This window comes from Ursus americanus, chromosome 7 (genome assembly GCF_024610735.1).
Source record: "Ursus americanus isolate L20-20 chromosome 7, mUrsAme1.1.p, whole genome shotgun sequence".
Classification (NCBI taxonomy): domain Eukaryota; kingdom Metazoa; phylum Chordata; class Mammalia; order Carnivora; family Ursidae; genus Ursus; species Ursus americanus.
This window is the reverse complement of record NC_142133.1, coordinates 11,870,225-11,891,587: the sequence shown is the minus strand read 5'-3', so window position 1 is coordinate 11,891,587 and position 21,363 is coordinate 11,870,225. Positions and strand designations below refer to the sequence as shown.

General features: G+C 36.3%; 1 protein-coding gene across 2 annotated transcripts in view; it reads right to left on the bottom strand.

Moving 5' to 3' along the window:
- Positions 1-21,363, bottom strand: part of TMEM131 (transmembrane protein 131) — a 234,989-nt gene that overhangs the window by 160,472 nt on the left and 53,154 nt on the right. For both annotated transcript variants that reach the window (XM_087863335.1, XM_045771747.2), the window contains exon 2: positions 9,979-10,040. In XM_087863335.1, the coding sequence (XP_087719461.1) occupies positions 9,979-10,040 (62 nt within the window). The remainder of the gene's footprint in view (positions 1-9,978; positions 10,041-21,363) is intronic.

The window sequence follows — 21,363 nt, the reverse complement described above, 5'->3', positions numbered from 1 at the left end:
TAAATTTTTTCAATTCAGTATTCCTGTTTGGTTCTTTTTAATTGTTTCTATCTCTGTTGATTTTTTTTCTCCCCATGAATGGGTCATACATTTCTTTGTATGTGTTATTTTTTCTGTTGAAAATTGGACATGTGAATCTAATAATGTAGTAACCCTGGACATCAGCTTCTCCCCCTTTCCTAGGGTTTGCTTTTTTAGTTTGTTTCTATTGTTTTTGCTTTTTTGATTATTGTAGGGTCCATCTATGCCAAAACTTAAGGACCTCGCAGATCTTTTATGAGCCTGAGGCTTTCCCTGAACATTTGTAGTAATTTTCTAATTTCCCCCAAATATTCATTTGTTTTGAATGTCCTATTCATTAATGTCTGGCTCCCAAAAGGGGAAAAAGAAAAAAATAAAAGAGGGGGGAAAGGCTGTTAGCCCTTTAAGTTTTCTGAGTTACTTCAGGTGGAGAACTTTTAATAATGGGTGGAGTTGCAACAACAGCTACCTTCTTTGTCTACACCTTTGAGATCAGAAGTAACAATCAGGGCATGGCTCCCCAGTATTTTGAGGATAAGCTCCTTTTTCTCCCACCATGGCTACCACAAGCTGTGTACAAGCTGTTCAGCGAACATGTGCACAGCTACCTGCCACAGGGTGGGTGGGTGGGAGTAGGTAGTTGTTTCTGAACTAAGAATTGAAGTAAAATTTACTTCAATTTACCCCCAAGCCTTCCCCTGGAAGTTGTAAGCCTTCAAAAGAAATTAGATTCTACCAATAGCACTGCTGTCTACATGGGGAAACAGATTCCTCCTGCTTTCTACTCCACCATCTTCCCAGAATCCTCTGCCTGCCACCAGTTTTGGTAAATATAAGTTTGGTTTTTTTTTTTTTTAAGATTTTATTTATTTATTTGACAGAGATAGAGACAGCCAGCGAGAGAGGGAACACAAACAGGGGGAGTGGGAGAGGAAGAAGCAGGCTCATAGCCGAGGAGCCTGATGTGGGGCTCGATCCCATAACGCCAGGATCACGCCCTGAGCCGAAGGCAGACGCTTAACCGCTGTGCCACTCAGGCGCCCCAGGTAAATATAAGTTTTATGACTATTCCTTATGCATAGCCTACATCTGTTTTCATAGTACAATGACAGAACTTGAGTAGTTGGGACACAGAACATTTCACACACAAACTCCAAAGTATTTAATACGTGGCCCTTTACATAAAGTCTGCCAACTTCCAACTTAGAAGAGCAACAGGAGTAATGTTACAATACTTTATTTCCAGGACCATTAAATCCCTACATATAAAAATCTTGACCTAAAAATCCAAGACAACCAACCTGACATGTCTTCTGATGAAAAACAATCAAAAATATACAACAGTATTGGTATACCATAATAGAATTCTGATGCTAACCACCTCAAGTCAGCATTAAAATCTACAGATTAAAGGGCACAGTCCCTAACAAGACAGTCCTTATGTCATATAACAACCACAAGTTAGGGATTCTAGGCCATGTGCACTCTGACCAACTGACTACAAATCTAGTGGGTTTCCATGATTCCTCCCCCTCAAGCTTAGAACTTAGAACTATACTCAAATTAGTTTTCTTCTAAAGAAACACATAGGGTGAGGTCTTGGAGGCCCCAAACACAGAACATCTGTGCCCTCTCTCCATGGAATCAGGGCATATCACTCTCCTGGCACATAGGTGTATAGAGAAAGCTCTATACAACTTCAGTGTCCAGAATGTTTATTGGAGTTTCATTACAAATGTATGATTTATTAAATCATTGGCCACCTATGTGACTGAACTCAACTTCTACCCCCTTTCTCCTTCTTGAAGGCATTTGGGATGGCTGAAAGTCCAAACCCTCTAACCACATTACTGGTTTTTCTGTTGACCAGCCCATTTTGAGTCATCTTATTAGGCATTAACTCAGATGTGATACCAGGGCTCATGCATAACAAAGACACTTCTATTACTAAGGATATTCCGATATTTGAAGTCTCCCTAGAGACAGAGACTAGCCATATTCTTTGTTATACAAAAACTACCTTGAAATATTCTTGCTAAAAAAGAAAATTTAATCTAAATCTGATCAAAACTATATTTAGCTAACAGCTGATAGAAAATCCACAAGACAGAAGTATGTTAAATTACACCAAGAAGACAATATAAGGTCAGCCTAGGTTGTAGGAAATCCTACAGACAAATGTAGGAAATCCTACAAACAAATCCAATTTCTTCAACAACAAAAAATGCCATGGGGAGGTGGGTTAAAAGAGATTCAGAGACATATCAATGAAATGCAATGTATAGACCTTGCTTGGATCTTGATTTAAATATCCAAATGTGAAAAAGAAATTTTTGAAATGGTGGAAGAAAATTGATACAGACCAAGTATTAGATGATATTAAGTGTTCTGGCTATCTAGTGGTGCATAATAAATCACTTCAAAGTTTAACAGCTTAAAACAGCATTTTGTTATTATCCTTCATGTTCTTTTGGGCTGACTGGACTCAGCTGGTTAGATCTCACTTGATGTTGCAGTCAGATGTGAGTTGTGGCTGAGTCATCTGAAGGTTTACAGGTGCTGCTCACCCACAGCGGCAGGAAAGTGATGATGGCTGGTAGGTGGGCACTCAGCAGACTGTAGGACTGTATGGGGGCTCTCCATGTGGCTTAGGATCCTCACGTCGTATCAACTGGGTTCCCAAAAGAAATGTGCCAATTTCTAGAGGTCCAAGAGACCCACATAAAAGCTGCTAAGCTTCCTATGAATGGCCTAGCATTAATAGTACCAGAATGCTGTCATGCTGTGTTCATCAAGATACTATTATTATTGCTATACTCAGTATATATTCATTTAGTTATCCACATCTTTTATTTTTTTGAAGATTATTTATTTTAGAGAGAAAGAGAGAGCATGTGCACGAGCACATATGTTGGGGGTAGGGGCAGAGGGAGAGGTAGAATCTCCAGGAGACTCCCTGCCGAGCAAGGAGCTCGATGCAGGGCTGGATCCCATGATGCTGAGATCATGACCTGAGCCAAAATCAAGAGTCGGATGCTTAACCAAGTCAGCCACCCAGACGCCCCTACATACTTTTATTTTTAATGCTCTTTACCCTTTGTATGTTTGAGCTTCTGAGGTCATTTACCTTCAGCCTGAAGAATATTTTCCTCCATTATTTCCTTTGGTGCAAATCTTCTGGTGACAAATTCTCTACATTCGTGTCTGTTTGAAAATGTCTTTATTTTTTCTTTACACGTGATGGATATTTTCACTGGGTATAGAATTCTTCTTTTTTTATTTTTAATGGGGGACTTTGATTTATTCAACAATACATCAACAATTCCTTGAACAGTGCCTGGCACATAGGAAATACTCAACAAATGTTTGTTGAATGCAAGAATTATTATAAGACTTCCCACAGAATTGCCCTGCCTATCTCTCTGGCCTTGTTAGACAACACCTTTACCTTTGTTTTTCTTTCCCCTACTAAAAAGTCTATGTATTTTTATTTTTATTATTTTTTTAATGTCTTTTTATTATATTATGTTAGTCACCATACAGTAATTCCTGGTTTCTGATGCTACTGGGTATAGAATTCTAGTTCTAAGTTGTTTTCAGTAAATTTTATTATTCTTTGCCTCCTATTGTTTCAGTTAATATATCAGCTGTCGGCTAATTCTAGCTTCTTTGAAGGTATTCTCTCTTTTTTCTCTGGTTGCTTTTAGAATGTATCTGTTTGCCTTTGATTTTCAAAAGTTTTACTGTATACTGTTCAAAGTTCCCTTAAAGGAAGGACTTGCCATCCAGCTATGAAAAAATGCTGCTAGTTATCAGCCCCTGACTATAGTCACTCTGGGATCAACCGTAGTGACTGAGGTAAGGCCAAGTTCTTTCTGAGCAACTCCCAGCCAATCAATGGGCCCAACAGGTGTAGCAGGGCCTGGCTATCTCTGTCCAATGTGGGATGCTTCCAAAAAGCAGTCTTTGCTCCAAAGTTCTCCACTGGGTTGGTCAAGATTCTGCATCACTGTCTGAGGCTCTCCCTGCCCAATCCTGTTTCCTTTCCCTCAATTTTTCACAGGCAGTAGCCCTCAAATAAATCCCTAGTACTCCTCTAACTCTGTCTCAAGATCTTGCTGAGAACCCCAACTGACACATATAATAAAGGATATCTATGGGGGGATGGAGAAAAATTATAGTAAACAACACACTCAACAGTGAGATGCTGAAGGTTTTATCTCTAAGACAAGGTATCAGAGTAGGGTCAAAGACACCTACTAAATACCACTTATATTCAACATCATACTGGTTGTAGCCAGTAAAGTGAAGCAAGAAAAAGAATTAAAAACTAAAAGGATTGGAAGGTTAGAAATACAATGTCATTAACCTCAGATTATGATAGTTTACAGACCTAGTCCAGAGCATCTACAGATAAGTTATTAGAATCATTAAGCAATTTAGCTAGTTTGCACAGTAACAGTCAATATATAAAAAACAACTGCATTTCTACATTTTATGTTGAGCCATATGAATTACCACTTTTATAGATGAGAAAAGGCAACAGAGCCCAGAAACAGATTCATGCATACATGGATCCTTGACTTAGGACTAAAGTGCCACTGAAGAATACTGGGGAAAGAAAATACTGGGGAATAGTCATTAAAGGGACAAGTGACTATATGAGAAATAAAACTATGACCTCACACCAATAACAAAGTCAATTTCAGTTAGAATTACAGCTATAATTATGAAAGGCAAAACAATAAATTTCTGTAATTTAGACAATAATACAGGAGAATATTTTTATGACCTTGGATAGGAAAATATTTCCTCAGCAGGACAGAAAAAGTATAAACTGTAATGGAAAATACAGCTTAACCTACATTAAAATTAAAGGTAAGAATTTTTGTTCACAAAGTCACCATTATGTGTGGAAAAGGTAATCCACCAAGTAGAAGATGTTTCTAATATATATAAGCGAATTGTATCCAGACTTATAAAGAACTCCTATCAAACAAGAGGGAAAAAGACATGCCACCCAACAGTTAAATAGGGCAAAAGATTTAACTGAGATTTCACAGAAGATATTCAAATGGTCAAATTAACATGAAAAGTTGCCCCACCTTATTTGCAATCGGAGAAATGAAAATTAAAACTACAGTAAGATACCATTACCCAGTCTTCAGAATGCTTTAAAAAAGAAAAATGAAGTATTGCAGAGCAATTCCTGATGATGGAACTGTGAACTGGAGCAAGCACTTTGGAAAACCAGATGGCATTATGTATTAAAATAGAAGATTCATAACCTATGTGCCAGCAGTTGCACTCAACTATACCAGAAATGCATAGGTTCACCAAGGGACAGCATTTATTTATAACAGCCCAAATTGGAAACAAGTGAAATGTCCATCAACAGCAGAAATGATATATAAATTGGGGCATATTCATATAATGCAATACTATTTAGCAAGGAAAAATGAATAACCATAGTCACACTCAACAGCACAGAGAATCTTGGAAACTTAACACTAAGAAAAAGCTGGAAAAAAAAGAATACAAATGGTATGAACCTCAAAAAACAGATGAAACTATAGTGTTTAGAAACACATGCTCAGATGGTAAGACTTCTAGGGAAAGAAATTATCATACACTTCGGGACTATGGCCAACTCTAGGGGATACTGACTGAGAGAGAGCTTCAGGGGGGAACTTACGAGAGTGTTGGCATGTTTTTAGTTTTTAACGGGGGTGGTGGTTGTTTATAGGTGTTTGCTTTGCAAAAAAAAAAACCCCACATTTTATGCATGTATATATGAATTATATTGCACAACAAACACCTTAAAGAAAAAGAAATAAATTAATCAAATTCTTAGATGTTTATACATTCCTTGGAAGAAGACACAATACAGGATCCCTAACTGGGTAGTTAGAACCATCTATACTTGCCTATGTCTAGAATGAACCTGATTCATCTTCTAGAACGCAGACCTTCCAATGGCTCCAACTGCAACTCCTTTTAGTTACAGAAACTAAACAACTTGTCTAGGAGCTCAAGTTATCCCCAATAACCTCTTTATAATTCCTGTTAAGTTTTACTATGGCTATCTCTAAAAATTAGTATCTTTTAAATGTAAGCTCATCCAAGAACAAGAGAACTACTAAACAACCAAACTATATGCTTACTTACTACACTTACAATTGAGTGTTTTGGTGTGTTGCAAATAACTGTCTAGTTAAGGAAGGCCTCCATATAGTCCTTTCCCGACCAACCTGACACAGAATAGTAGACAAACTTTCCACAATCTTTTCCCCAGCCTTCCTCTGAGAAGACTGAGAAAAGAGTTATTTCTATAACATGAACAACTTTGGCTGACTAACCACAGTCCTGCACCTGAAATACGGGCGCACAACAGAAGTGGAACTTGTTATCTATTATGTGTGTATGAAAAGATCTCTTAGACCCGAAATGTCTTCTAAGCATAACAATTAGGAATTTCTCTCTTTCCTCTAAGGCAACCTTGTTACTTAACCTCCAGGCAATAGAGCGATGGAAAGTATTAAGTGTAAGAGCTTTGGAATCAAAATTGCTTCTTATTTTTCTTGTATCCCTTATTAGTACTGAAATTTGGGGCCAATTAATGAACTAGCTGAGACTCCAGCAAGTACTTAAAAAATACTAGTTCTAGCTATCCCTGCCTTAGGTACCTAAAAGCCAGGTAGTGAGTAGAGATATTAGATGCCTATAGGTTCTGAGAACGACCAATGAGCACACAATGAAAAGAATATTTCTGTTTCTTGACCAAAGTGAGAAAACAAAATTATGTAGTCCTATAGTTATGAGCTTTAAAAAACAAAGCTCTGCATGTATTTTCAATTCATGAACATTATGGGGCTTGCCCTCCAACATCTTAAAATTCTGTTTATTGTTCTGGTAGAACAGTTAAAGAAAGAAAGAAAAAGGAAAATACAAAGCAAGCCTTTTCCTCGGGCTTTATCTTATTTTGTTTGTAAGAAAGTTAGATTAGGAAACAGATTAAGGCTCTTAGGTGTTATCTTTTGTTATTCAATCTTACAATCTATCAAAGGAATGGGTCAAGAAGAGCCAACCACTCACATCAGCTAGGAGTGGAATGACAGTGTGAGATATTTCTTGACCTGCACCCTCTATGGTGATGAGTCTTCTGTAGAGAAGTGGATTCCTCAGTGTCTGTGCTCCTCTTCAGAATTATTTCATCTTTCTATATTCTATATACCAAATCTTAGTAGCCTTGCCAAATAGGAATGGCGATAGCCAAAGCACCAACTACAGAAAACATGGGCTAAGAGGATTACTGTGATTTCTAATCATAACCTAATATTATTAGTGGTCACCCAGGCAATGCACTGGGAGGAACTGCACATGCGTGGTGCTGTGGAAAGAGCTCTGAAAGCAAAAAGGCTGGTTACTTACTGGATGTTGGATTCCTGCTCTAGTAATTGAATATTGAGCAAATTATTTCATTTCTATGAGCTAGATTTTCCTTATCTTTAAAAAACAAGGAAGGTAAATCTAAAGTTTCTAGCAAATTTTTTATGAGTTTTGGCAACTTTTATGGATTTATCATCAATTAATTTTCGGGGCTTAAAAAGTTACATGAGCCAAGCTGCATGAATGTAACAAAATTCAGGATCTGGGAAGGAATGGTCTCAGGCAAAATTCTCATTTTAAATAATGCAATACAACGGCTGTTGCTTTGACTCACTCTCTGATTTAGTTCTAATTTAATCTGAAAAAACTTGATATATATTCTGGGATAGGAATGCTACATGTACATACTTCTGTTCTAATCATACCATAAGAAACCCAGGAGTAGTTTAAGAAATAGTTTAACCTACTGGCAAATTGTCATTAGAAAGAATGACATTATGTCAACACCAAAATTGTTGTTCCTAGGAAATGTTCTATCAATATTAAAATGAACAATTTACATGTATCTACTTAAAAGGGTCTTTTTTTTTTTTTTAAGATTTTATTTATTTATTTGACAGAGAGAGAGACAGCCAGCGAGAGAGGGAACACAGGCAGGGGGAGTGGGAGAGGAAGGAGCAGGCTCCCAGTGGAGGAGCCTGATGTGGGGCTTGATCCCAGGACTCTGGGATCATGCCCTGAGCCGAAGGCAGACGCTTAACGACTGAGCCACCCAGGCGCCCCTCAAAAGGGTCTTATACTCTGCTACTTGGGGATAAATAATACACTATATATAGCATCTTGACATTAGACATACTGCAGGAATCTTAGTGAGATTTCATTGTGGCTGAGGTAACCAGCTGGTACCACCTACCCTCAACATTGTTCTTGTCTAAAATTACCTTTGCCAGAGAACTCTGAGGTCTCAACCTAGCTCCTGTCCAAGCATTTCAGCAAATTCAAAGATGAGTAAGTGACGTCCCAGTCCACAAACTCTTTCACAGTTAAGTCCATGTAGATAGGGACTGACAGCCTTCACCGACAGAAACACAAATCAAGCTCCAGAATTTAGTTCATAAAGGACATGGATTCTTCTTCAATCAATCAATAAAGGAGAATTTTCCCAGAAATTCAGTCCTGATTTGTCAGATCCTGCAAACTACCTAAAGGGAGATATTTAAAATAGTCATTCCTATCGGTTCTCCAAGTTCTCACCTTGCAACAGATTAAAGAACTAGAAAAAAGAGACTAAACTCATTTTCTAGTAAGGTGGCTTTACAAGAATTTGAGATCATTATATATCTTCAGTTTTTATTGTTTTTCAATATAAAAAGTTGTACAAAGACTTTTCTTCAAGTACCATGCAGACACTGCCTGCTGTTGTTTCTCAACATCTCTTATGTAAAGGTATGAATGATATGCTTATTTAAAAATCTGGAAGCAGGGGAAAAAGTTATCATTCAGAACACTTACGTGCTTTATTGTCAGAGAAAAAGAACCTTAAAACCCATCACTTTTTTCTTGTTCTCTTTGTCTGGTTTATTGTCTGAAATCTAAATTTATGATAAAATGCAAACAGAAATCTTACTTCAGGTCTCTAGCACAATTATTTTTTCTCTATTGCCTTAATCTAACTTTTAGTTTCCTGCCATTATTACAAGCTACGGGGAATGTTGTTTCAGAACTATTTAAGTCATGTACTTAGTTATAATTAAGTAAATAAATATATCATAGGCAGCATCATGTAAGAAAAAGACAAACAACCACACCTGGAGTGAGAAGACAAGAATTCTAATACTAGTCCCATTACCACAAAGTCATGGGATCTTTGGCACCTTTCTTAAACTAAACCTTGGAAAAATTGTGAGTCATGATACCAAATAGCACGTTATAATTACAAAAGTGGTAAGTACTATAAAACAAGCATAGGATATGATAAAAGTTTAGAAGAAGGAAGAACACACCTCAGTCATAAAAATCAGAGGGGCGGTTAAGAAGCCTTTACTCTCTCTTTCAGCTCTGAAATTCTAGAACTGATTTTTAAGTAGGAAGACTAAAATAGGTTTCATGGGGTATCTGTGCTAGGTCTGAAAGGCAGGACACCAGATTTGCCTTCCAATTTTATGTATTATATATTTAGAGATGTGGCTTAGAATGGCAAGTAGAAAAGATGATATAGATGTATATCTACAGAACTTATATTCTAGGGAAGTCTTCATCCAGATAAATATTCTGAGGTCTGACATCTGAACTGAGTGCTTCACTCACTGGTTCCGTACTTACAGAGCTAACCACCAATTCGAGTCCCTGATCTGATTCTCGCCACCAAACCTCCCAAAACCCCCCAGAAATATTTAATTTAAAAGAGAATTCATATAGCTAAGGAGGTTTTTATTACAAAATTGTCTGCATATAAAGCTCATAAAATATATTTCATAGACACCTGTTACATTTTTAAAAGATAAATAACAACCTGATATTATTCAAGGTTTGACACTGAGATCATTTTTCAACTTAAAATAAAATTACCTGTAGTAACCCTCCATCATCAAAACGTAGTACTTCTATTATGCTCTCCGACTGAATAAATGCTGTGAAGGAAACAAAACATACTATCACTTTACAGAAACATAAATCTGATTGATTTAAATAAATATCTTTTACCTTAAGGTTAATAAATACAATTATATATTTTAAAAAACACTGCTTGAGGGTGATGGTCAAAGAAGAAAATGCAATCCTTCAGGATTTTAGCAACTATGAAATGCTTTAAAATAAAACAGTACAAACCATTTAGAAAGTAGTTGTAACAACCTATAGGTTGTGTAAACCTCCGGCAAAATATACTCCTGCTATACTTCCAGAAAGTGCAAAACAAATTCAACTAGATGCGGCTGATTATTTTCACCGACACAAAACTGAACATATCACAAGCACACGGAAAAGATCATCAGAAGATTCTATTACCAAAAAAAAAAAAAAAAAAAAAAAAGATAAGCCAAAATTCCATATCATCTGCTCTTTTATAGTGATGACAGGACCTGGAATCAACAGTCAAAAGAGACTTGGAGGGAGAATGGGCAAGGAAAATGGGAAGGGGAGATTATTCCATTCCAAGAAACTATGTACAATGCGAAGACAAGATATTTAAAAAGCTCATGTACTTTTACCATATGATCTGGCGATTGTGCTCACAGGTATTTACCCAACTGATTTGAAAACTTATGTCCATACAAAAATCTACAAGTGATTCTGTATAAACAGCTCTATTCATAATCACTTCAAACTGGACACAATCAAGATGATGTTCTTCAACAGATGAGTAGATAGACAAACTACAGTACATCCACACAATGAAATATTATTCAGTGATAAAAAGTAAAATAAAAAAAAAATTTTTTGATAAAAAAAATCAGACATACTGTTTGATTCCAAGTATATGACATTCTGGAAAAGGTTATACTACAGAGATGGTGAAAAGACCAGTGCTTGCTAGAAGTTCGGGGGGAGTAAGGAAGATGTAAGTGAAGCAAAGGAAAGTTTTCAGAGCACTGAAACTATTCTGTATGACACTGGAATGGAAGGTACACAGCACTATGCATTCATCAAAACAGAACTTCAGAGTGAACCTCATGTATGCAATTTAAAAAATCATTTAGGAAACCAGGGAGTCCTGGGATGAAATGTAGACTATGACAAAATAATTTAACTATATTACAAATGTATGAAACCATCTTACTGAATGAAGTGGAGGAGTAGAGTGGAGAGAGGTGTTGACATAAGTAGTATGAAAGTGAGTGGAGGGGCGCCTGGGTGGCACAGCGGTTAAGCGTCTGCCTTCGGCTCAGGGCGTGATCCCGGCGTTATGGGATCGAGCCCCACATCAGGCTCCTCCGCTATGAGCCTGCTTCTTCCTGTCCCACTCCGCCTGACTGTGTTCCCTCTCTCTCTCTGGCTGTCTCTATCTCTGTCGAATAAATAGATAAAATCTTTAAAAAAAAAAAAAAGAAAGAAAGTGAGTGGAATCTGTAAGACTAAAGGTAAAAGACTAAGAGAAAAAGAAACTGTACATAAGCACTATACTTTAATTGATAAAGTTATTTCCCATGGGAGCTTGGGTTAACAATTCTGATGTCACTGTACATGTTCACTGGAACTGAACAATTAAATACACAGATGGTGAAAGTCAGACTTCTCACTACTGGAGTAAGAGTTTATACAAAAACAAGGGGAAGAAGCTATAATGATCCATGTGGTAACAAACTGAGTTGGCAACATGAGTATGAACTCATATTTATTTTAATATAGACAGTTATACATAGAAATATTTATAAATATGTGTATATGCAAGGATTAGTATACACATATTTTCTTGCTCTGTCCGTTGAGAGGGCCTTGAAATAATGACACCCCAGTAGCATAGTGCAGCCCTAATGCACAGATCTTGGGTTCTAATACCATTCTCCAATAAAAGGAACCAGGGCTTCTTAGAGAAATGGCTCAATCTAGGACCAGGGCAGGATACATACAACATGAAATTGGAGCACCTTATGGTGCCAGAAAGTAAGCAAGTGCTAACCATCCAAAAAAACCCAAAAAATCCTGTACTGATGAGAATTTTGTCAAAGGGATGTAAGAATTAACTGAAAGAGGTTCCATATAGCAAAACCCAGAACAACTTGAGCAATACAACAGTGTTGGATTACAACCCAAAATATAAATAGCCATGAGTCCATTCTGATATAAATAAATGACTGAATAAATAAATGGGAGAGAAGATACAAGACTCTAATTATTTAGAATTCTAAATAATTTCTGTATCTAGAAGACGGAGAGGATAACTCCCCATCTTTTACCAAGTGTGGGATGCACATAGGGACTTCCTTCCAAAAACAGTATGGAAAGGAGGGGGAAAAAGAGTAATTTTACAGTGGAGAAATCTGACAAATATTACCTCAGTCAGATGATCGAGGTCAACATCCTCAGTGAAATGTCAGGCTGACAGTATGTACCCTTCATATGACATAATAAAAATGGTACTTTATCTCTGTGGTCTTCCTCCCAAAATCACATAACCCCAGTCTCATTATGAGAAAAACATCAGACAAATCCCAACCAAGAAACGTTCTACAAAATATCTGAGCAGTACTCCTGAAAACTGTCAAGGTCATCGAAGAGAAGTAAAGTCTAAGAGACCGTCACAGACCAGTGCAGCCTAAGCAGACAGGACTACTAGATGTAATGTGTTAACTTGGGGGGCGGGGGGATGGAGGGGATCCTAGAAAAGAAAAAGGAAATTACGTAAAAACTAAGGAAATCTGAATAAAATATGGACTTTGTTAATAACCATGTATTAATACTGGTTCATTACTTGGAGAAAAAAAAAGGTACCACATTAATGTAAGGTGTTAATAATAGGGGAAAGGGTGGGGAGGACGGAAACTTTGTGCTATCTTTAAAATGTTTATATAAATCTAAAGCTGTTTTAAAATAGAAAGTTCATTTTGCGGGGGGGGGGGGGGGGGAGCCTGGCTGGCTCAGTCGGAAGAGCATGTGACTCCTGATCTTGGGGTTGTGAGTTTGAGCACCATGGCGGGTGTAGAGATTACTAAAAAAATAAAAAAATAAAAATAAATAAAATAAAAAGTTTACTTTTAAAAAACACCAAACAAAGGTATTTCATTTGACTTAATACAACATTCACTTACTCCTCTCTGTTGGTCTTTGAGTATTCATCAGGGAGGCCGCTTACTGTCTCATCTCACATACCTGGCTTTTCCAGTCTGACTAAAGCTGAAAGCCAAACAGCAAGTTAAGATACCAGCTAATTAGATTACCTTACCTAAGTGGATGGTATTTCTGCCTGCTGAGCATCACTTTTCCCTTGTTCTAGTAATCACATCCGATTTTATTTTGGGAAAGTCCTGTCCTCCATTTGTGTTTCTTCAACCCAGTGTCAATTTGCACCACTGCTCATTCCCCATCAGTTCTCAATGTAGAGAAACTCCGTAAATACTGAGTGCATGAGTGAAATCCCACCTTTTTTGCTCAGATGTAAGCACTGGTATTTGCATTTGTTGATGCAAATGATCTCTTTCCTGTTTGTTATCTAGTCCTAGCTTGTAGTTAGTTTCAGATTCATAATGTGAAGGTAAAAGGCTCTGCCTAGCTTACCCAGCCCATTTCCCTCCCTTCCTCCACCTTTTAACATAAACTGAAATTTAGATGATGATCCAGAAATATCTTTTTGTTATACTCCTGTTGAAGACAGATTTACTGGTGTAAGAACACAATGAACTAACAAGAATGAACCGAATAGCCAGATGCTTACAATGGAAGAGACAAAAAGTAGGAGCTCCTAGTTCGAAGCTTTCCATCTAGTCAGCAGTAAGAAAGTACCAGAAACATTATCTATTTGGAGGCTGCTACTAGAGTTATGATATAATGATTATCACCTAACTTCCCATCATCAAGCTAGATCAGACCTTTAGCTAACTGAAGAGAACTTAACTATATAAAGATAAAGGCAGCAACATAATTTGGTTGTACTGTATTTTTAATTAGGAGTTTTAAAAAAAACATGAATTACCTTAGTTGAAAAAAATGAGTAACAACTGCTGTTTTATAAAGTCCTAAAAGGAAAATACTGTGTTGTACATCATCAGTTTCCCTTAAAAGATGTAGAAATGAATAGGATTCAACTCAGGCATGAAATAAAGTAAGATATTTCACTTTAAATGGCCAGTTATCAGAACTTCAAATTTTATGCCTAGAAAAATACAACTGACGCTAGATAAGTACTTAATCATTTAATGTGTTAACAGTGTTAGGCTGTAAAATATAAAAAGTAACCAAAGCAAGTCAAATTCTCTTGTTTCTGGATTCAAAACCACAACTTACAGCTACTTCCTTTCCCAAGAAGTTTTTCCCCTAATTTTATATTTTAAATGAATCCCAAACTGTCCCAATGTTCCGCAGTTCAAACAGCAACCAGATGTAATAGAAATGAGAATAACACCTAATAATTATCATCACTATATTATTAGCCTTCAAACTAATCCTATGACACAGAAGTTATAGGTTCCATTTTAGAATAAATAGGCACAGTGAGGTGATGCTTGAGGTCACTCAGCAAGAAAAGTGGCTAGAGACAGACTATAAATTTCAGCCAAAGGACCCCAGAATCTATTTACTTACAAAGCAAATTTGACATTATGACGAATGGTAACTTGAAGCAACCTGATTTCTAAAATTAGGCATATATTTCCAATAACAAGTGAGAAAAGAAGGAAGGGATTTATATTTCTGGCTTTTATGATTTTGCAGGCATTAACTCTGTGAAGCTGGGCTCCATACGATGTACTTTAAGGTGCCTGTATCCACACACATCCCCATGCCGTCTAAGAGGAACAAAGAAAGACATTTCCATACAGTGTAAAAATCTCCATATGTCAGTCTTTAATCACTCACTTTCAAAACAGAAGTTGAGAAACCGAATTTGTTTACTTCCCTATTTCATTTAGCAATGAATGACACAAGAAAAACACCTTCGCTTTAAAGGCAAACCTTTCTCTACTATAATTTTTTTCTTTTCTCTAGAGATTTCTTTTCCTGAATGTTACAATCTGCCTGTTTTACATCTTCTAAAATAATTGATGAAAACAATGAATGTAAATAAGCAGTAGAGACATGTGTCGTATGGGTGTGTGTATGTGTGTGTGTCTTTGTACCAGGCATTGGGATCCTAGGCTGTCACCATGGATTCTCTACTTTCTAGCCTTAATGGTCTCCTCACCTATCAGGGGAGGAGGTTGGGCTAGTTAAGTGACTTTTTTTTTTTTTTTTTTTTTAAATAATCAGGAAGCCAAGAAAGGGCCACGCAGGCAGGACCTGGAAGGGCACTCAAATCCTGTGTCAAACAACCACCCTGCCTGGAATAGTCTTCTCCTGGCTAATGTCTTCTCCTCCTTCAAGTCTCACCCTGAATACCACCCCTCAGCCAGGTGTTCCATGACTGCCCCAGGCAGCTTTCTGTCATCCTCTATCATCTGTCCTATTCTAACTCATCACTAGTGCCTGGTTTGCTTGTCATCTAGTGCAAAGTCTGAAAAATGGCAGATAAAAAAACTAGTTAAAATAATGGCATTATTATTTCAGAATTCATCATCATTAATGATATTATCTCTTTTACAGTTACACTTGTTCAGAATTTTATTTCAACAAATGATCACTAACAAAAATTTCTAAACATTCTGGACTAGATTTGTGTGAGTCCCTTCTATCTGTAAAGATACTCTGACTGAAACCTTGTTTCTCCCCTCATTAATTTTCTTACCTGAAAGATATAATATACACCTAAGTTATCTTCTTCCCACATTAAAAGTGTAAAGGAATTCATATATGTCAAATTCTAATTTTACCAAGACCACTCAATATTATCAACCCCCTAAAAAGGCTGTGTCCATGTTATTTACTCCAACTCAAAATATAGATTTATGCAACTCAGATGTGCCAGATACACACCATACATCCAAAGAGGTGAGGCACATATTTTCAAAGTGATTTTATAGCTTATGATAAAATATCATAATTAATTTTCATTTTATTCTGAAGTGCTTAATTTATATAAAAAAGATCAATAAACTTAAGTTTTAAAATGAATGTCTGAGAACTACCAACTACTCATTAAATAAGCAGAAGAAAATCACTAATACACTGAAGCATATCATCTACTATGCTCCCCCCTGCCCCCCACCCAGCACAAGCAGGGATTAGCGGAAGCACCAGAGGCACTATATAAGACAAGCAGATCAAAATAACTATATAAAGTCTCTGAAAATTAAACTGTTCCGCAACCATAGTTCACAAAAGGATCTCTGTGGTAAGACTAAACAGGCTGTCTACCTGCTAAAATTAAAAATTTAAATAGTATCCAAACATAACAGAATCAACCCAAGTGTCCATCAACAGATGATGAATGGACCAACAAAACAAGGTATATAAATACAATGGAATACTAGTCAGCAATAAAAATGAATGAAGTTCTCACTCACGCTACAAACATGGATGGACCTAGAAAACATTGTGCTAAGTGAAATACTTAATATAAGCAAATTCATTGAGACAGGAAGCACATCAGAGGTTACCAGGGGCTGAAGGAAGGGGGGAGTGGGAGTTATTGCTTAATGGTTACTGAGTCTCTCTCTGGGATGATGAAAAAGTTTTGGAATAGATAATGGTAATGGTGGCACAACAGTGAATGTAATTAATGCTACTCTATTGTACACTTAAAAATAATAGTGAATTTTGCATTATGTTCAAAAAATTCTTGAGGACAATTAAAAAAAAAAAAACAAAAAACAACTACACACTACATCTCATTAACTTGGACCCCCCCCCCAAAAGTGCAACAAACTATTAACAAATTGAATCCAGCAATGTATAAAAAAATTATACATCATGACTAATGAGATTTATTTAAGTTGTGTAAGATTGGCTTAAAATTTAAAAACAATCAATGTGATTCACCCCTATCAACAGGGTAAAGAGGAAAAATTACTTGATCATATCGACTGAAACAGAAAGTGTATTTGAGAAAATCCAACACCCACTCATGACAAAAACTCTCAACAAGACTGGAAAAAAGTAGAACTACCTCAACCTTCAGATAATACCTTACTTAATGATTAAAGAATGAGACTAGGAACATCAGGGATGTGGCTCTTGCCATTCTTAACATAGCACCAGAAGTTCTAGTCACTACAACAAAGCAAGAAAAAGAAAAACCTATATACTGGAAAAGAAATAACACTACCCCCACTTGCAGGTTACATAACTGTCTATGTAAAAATCCCAATGACTCAAACGCAAACAAATAAAAAACCTGCTAGATCTAATAAGCAAATTTAGCAAAGTTGCAGAATACAAGGTCAAAACCCCAAAATCAATTGCATTTCTATATATTAACAATGAACATGTGGAAACCAAAATTAAAACCACCATACCATTTATAAATATATGAAATAATTAGATATTAAGTCTAAGATAACATGTATAGAATATACCTAAATATACTAAATGCTAATGAAAAAAAATCTTAAAAAGACCAAAATAAATGGGGAGATATACCATGTTCATGGATTAGAAGACTCAAAATAGTAAAGATGTCAATTCTTCCCACACTAACCTATAGATTTAATACAAATCCTATGAAAATACCGGGATGGTTATTTGTAGACTAACCAAGCTTACTTTAAAAATTAGATGGAAAGGCATAAACCCAAGAATTGCTAAAACAATCTTCAAAAATTAGAATGAAGTGGGAGGAATCACTCCAACGGATATTATATCTTACTATATCTATATCATTAGAGCACGCTTTTGTGGAAAGACAGACACATAAATCACTTGGACAAAATAGAACACCTAGAAGTAGAACCAAACAAATATGCCCACCTGATTTTGACAAACCTACAAAAGCAATTCACTGGACAAAGTACCACCTTTCCAAAACAAACAAACCAACAACAAAAAAGCAACTAGATATTGACAGGCAAAAAACAAAAAGAACCGTAACCTCACTTCTTTACAAAAATTAACACAAAACGGATCAGGGATCTAAAATGTAAAACTGTAACACTTTAAAAAAATAATTGAGAAAATTTTCAGGATCCAAGGCTAGGCAAAGAGTTCTTAAAATGACACTAGAAGCACAATTCAGGAAAGACAAAACTGAAAAACTGAACCTCATCAAAATCTAGAACTTTTACCCTCCAAGTACCCTGTTAAGAAAAGGGCAAAAACTACAAAAAGGTGAAAATTAAGGTGGAAATTTGTGTAAACATATTCAACAAAGGGCTAGAATCTAGAATATATGAACAACCCTCAAAACTGAACAGAAGAAATAATCCAATTAGAAAACAGGCAAAAGAGAGAAACAGACATTTCACCAATTTAAGTATTCAGATGGCAAATGAGTGCAAGAAAAGGGCAAAAACTACAAAAAGGTGAAAATTAAGGTGGAAATTTGTGTAAACATATTCAACAAAGGGCTAGAATCTAGAATATATGAACAACCCTCAAAACTGAACAGAAGAAATAATCCAATTAGAAAACAGGCAAAAGAGAGAAACAGACATTTCACCAATTTAAGTATTCAGATGGCAAATGAGTGCAAGAAAAGGCATTCAACATCATTAGCCATAAGGGAAATGCAAACTAAAACCACAGTATCAGAATGGCAAAGATTAAACTCATCTATCAGAATGTTAATATCCAAGTCAGGATAGTGTAGTATTCTTTGACAAGATGTTGCTATTTGGAGAATCTGGTAGCCTGAGGTGGTGGATAAAAGGCCAAATAATAACCTAACTCTACAGCTTTTTAAAAGGAAAAGTTGGGAATGAGATGTCCACAAGGGCTTTAAAAAGCTGACTTCTTGGGGCGCCTGAGTGGCTCAGTTGGTTAAGTGTCTGCCTTCTTGTCCTGGGATCAAGTCCGACATTGGCTCCTGGCTCAGCAGGGAGCCTGCTTCTCCCTCTGCCTCTGCCCTTCCCCTCTGCTTGGGTTCTCTCTCTCTCTTTCAAATAAATAAAATCCGAAAAAAAGAACACCCAAAAAACAAAAACCAAAAACAACCACCCCCCCAAAAAAAAAACAAAACAAACAAACAAAAAAACCATGACATCTTCCAGGCAATCTAGAAGGCAATGTGCAAGGGGGCTGCATATATACACAGGAAAAACCCGAAGGGCAAGAGCCTCTCGGCAAAGACTGGGAGAATTACTGGTTCCAGGCATTTCAGGCAATCTCTATTCAGTTATGACCATAAGACTAACCAAGCCAACTTCAGTGACCATGTATGACAAATCATACAGACTTAAAAGAATTAGTTCAGAAAAGACAAAAGAAACAAACAGCAACAACAACAACAAACCTGAGGAGAGGAAAAATCTGATTGCCAGTTGCCACATTACGTATTACTTTAAATGTCCAATTCTCAACATAAAGTTGAAGGCTGACCAACAAAAAATTCATTAATGAAACAGGCAATATGACTGCTGACCTAACAGAAATAAAAAAGAACCTTACAGAGAAGTGATTAAAAGAGAATAACTAGGAACAACTACACACTAACAACTCAGCCCAGATGAAATGGACAAAATAACTAGAAAAACACAAACTACTGAAATTAACTGAAGAATAAACAGAAAATCTGAATGGACCTATAACAAGAGGTTGAATTAGTAATCAAAACATCTTCCTACAAAGAAAAGCTTAGGGACATAAAGTTTCATTGATGAATTTTACCAAATGTTTAAAGAATTAACACCAGTATTTCACACAAACTCTTACAAATTATAAAAGAGAAGGAAACAGTTTCCAATTTATTCTATGAGGCCTTAATACTCTGATACAAATTCAGCTAAAGTTATCAGAAGAAAAGAAATTACAGACCAATATCCTTTATGAATATGGATATTGAGTTCTCAACAAAATGCAGCAAACCACACCCAGCAACATACGCTGATAACCAACATATGAAGATAACCTAAACAAATGGGAAGACATTTGGTGTTCATAGTCCATAAAACTTAATAATGTTGAGATTGCTATCCTCCCCCCAACTTTTCTAAATTGGTAACTTGACGCTGAAGTTCTCTTAAGAAAATGCAAGGGACCCATAACAGCCAAAACCATTTTGAAAAAGAACATAGTGGAGGACTCACATTTCTTGATTTCAAAACTTAAACTGCAAAGCTACACTAATCAAGACAGTGTGGTACTAGGAATAAAGATAAATATATAGATTAATGGAATAGAACTGAGAATCCAGAAAGATCAATCACATTTATGATCAACCAATTTATGACAGGAGTGCCAAGACAATTCAAAGGAGGAAAGGACAGACTTTTCAACAAATGATGTTGGGAAAACTAACTGCATGCAAAAAAATGAAGCTGGACTCTACCTCACACCACATGCAAAAATTAACTCAAAATTGATCGAAGACCTGAGTGTAAGTACTATAAAACCCTTAGAAGAGAATAGGGGAAATCTTCCCAACCTTGGATTAGGCAACATTTTCCAACTAAGATAGCTAAGCAATCAAAGACAAATACAGACACATCGGACCTCATCAGAACAAAAACCTTTGGGCTTCAAAGAGCACAATCAAGAAAGTGAAAAGATAACTCACAGAATGGGAGGTTTTTGCAAATGATCTATCTGTTAAGGGTATGTACAGACTACATACAGAGAACACCCACAACTCAATAAAAAAAAAAAAGACAAATATCTCAATTTTTAAAAATGGACAAGGAATTGGAATAAACATTTCTTCAAAAAAAGGTAATAGCCAATAAACACATGAAAAGACACTCAAGATCAGTCCTCAGAGAAATACAAATCAAAACCAAAATAAGATACCACTTCACACACTCTAGGATGGCTATAATCAAAAAGGCATACAATAATAAGCATTGGCGAAGATGTGGAGAAATTGGAAACCAGTAAGTTGCTGGTGGGAGTAAAAAAAATGGAGCAGCTACTTTCGAAAACAGTTTGACAGTTATTCAAACAATAGGTGAATCTGGGTAAAAGTATGCGAGTATTTTTTATTCTATTTTGATTCTGAGAAATTTTCTGGAAGTTTGAAAATATTCCAAATAAGAAGAGAAAATCATTTATGCAAGACTTATAAAATTTTGAATGTTTAAACACATTCACTCTTTTAAAAAGCCATATATCACACTATGGTAGATATCCTGTTGAAAATAGTGGTTACAGAGGTGTTTGGTATATTTACCGTTGGCACAGATTAACTTTGGCAATAATAAACTGCTCAAGTGTCTGTGACTACAAGTGGAATGATAGCCATCTTAAAACTGTCTGTTAAAATAATATGCCGACTCA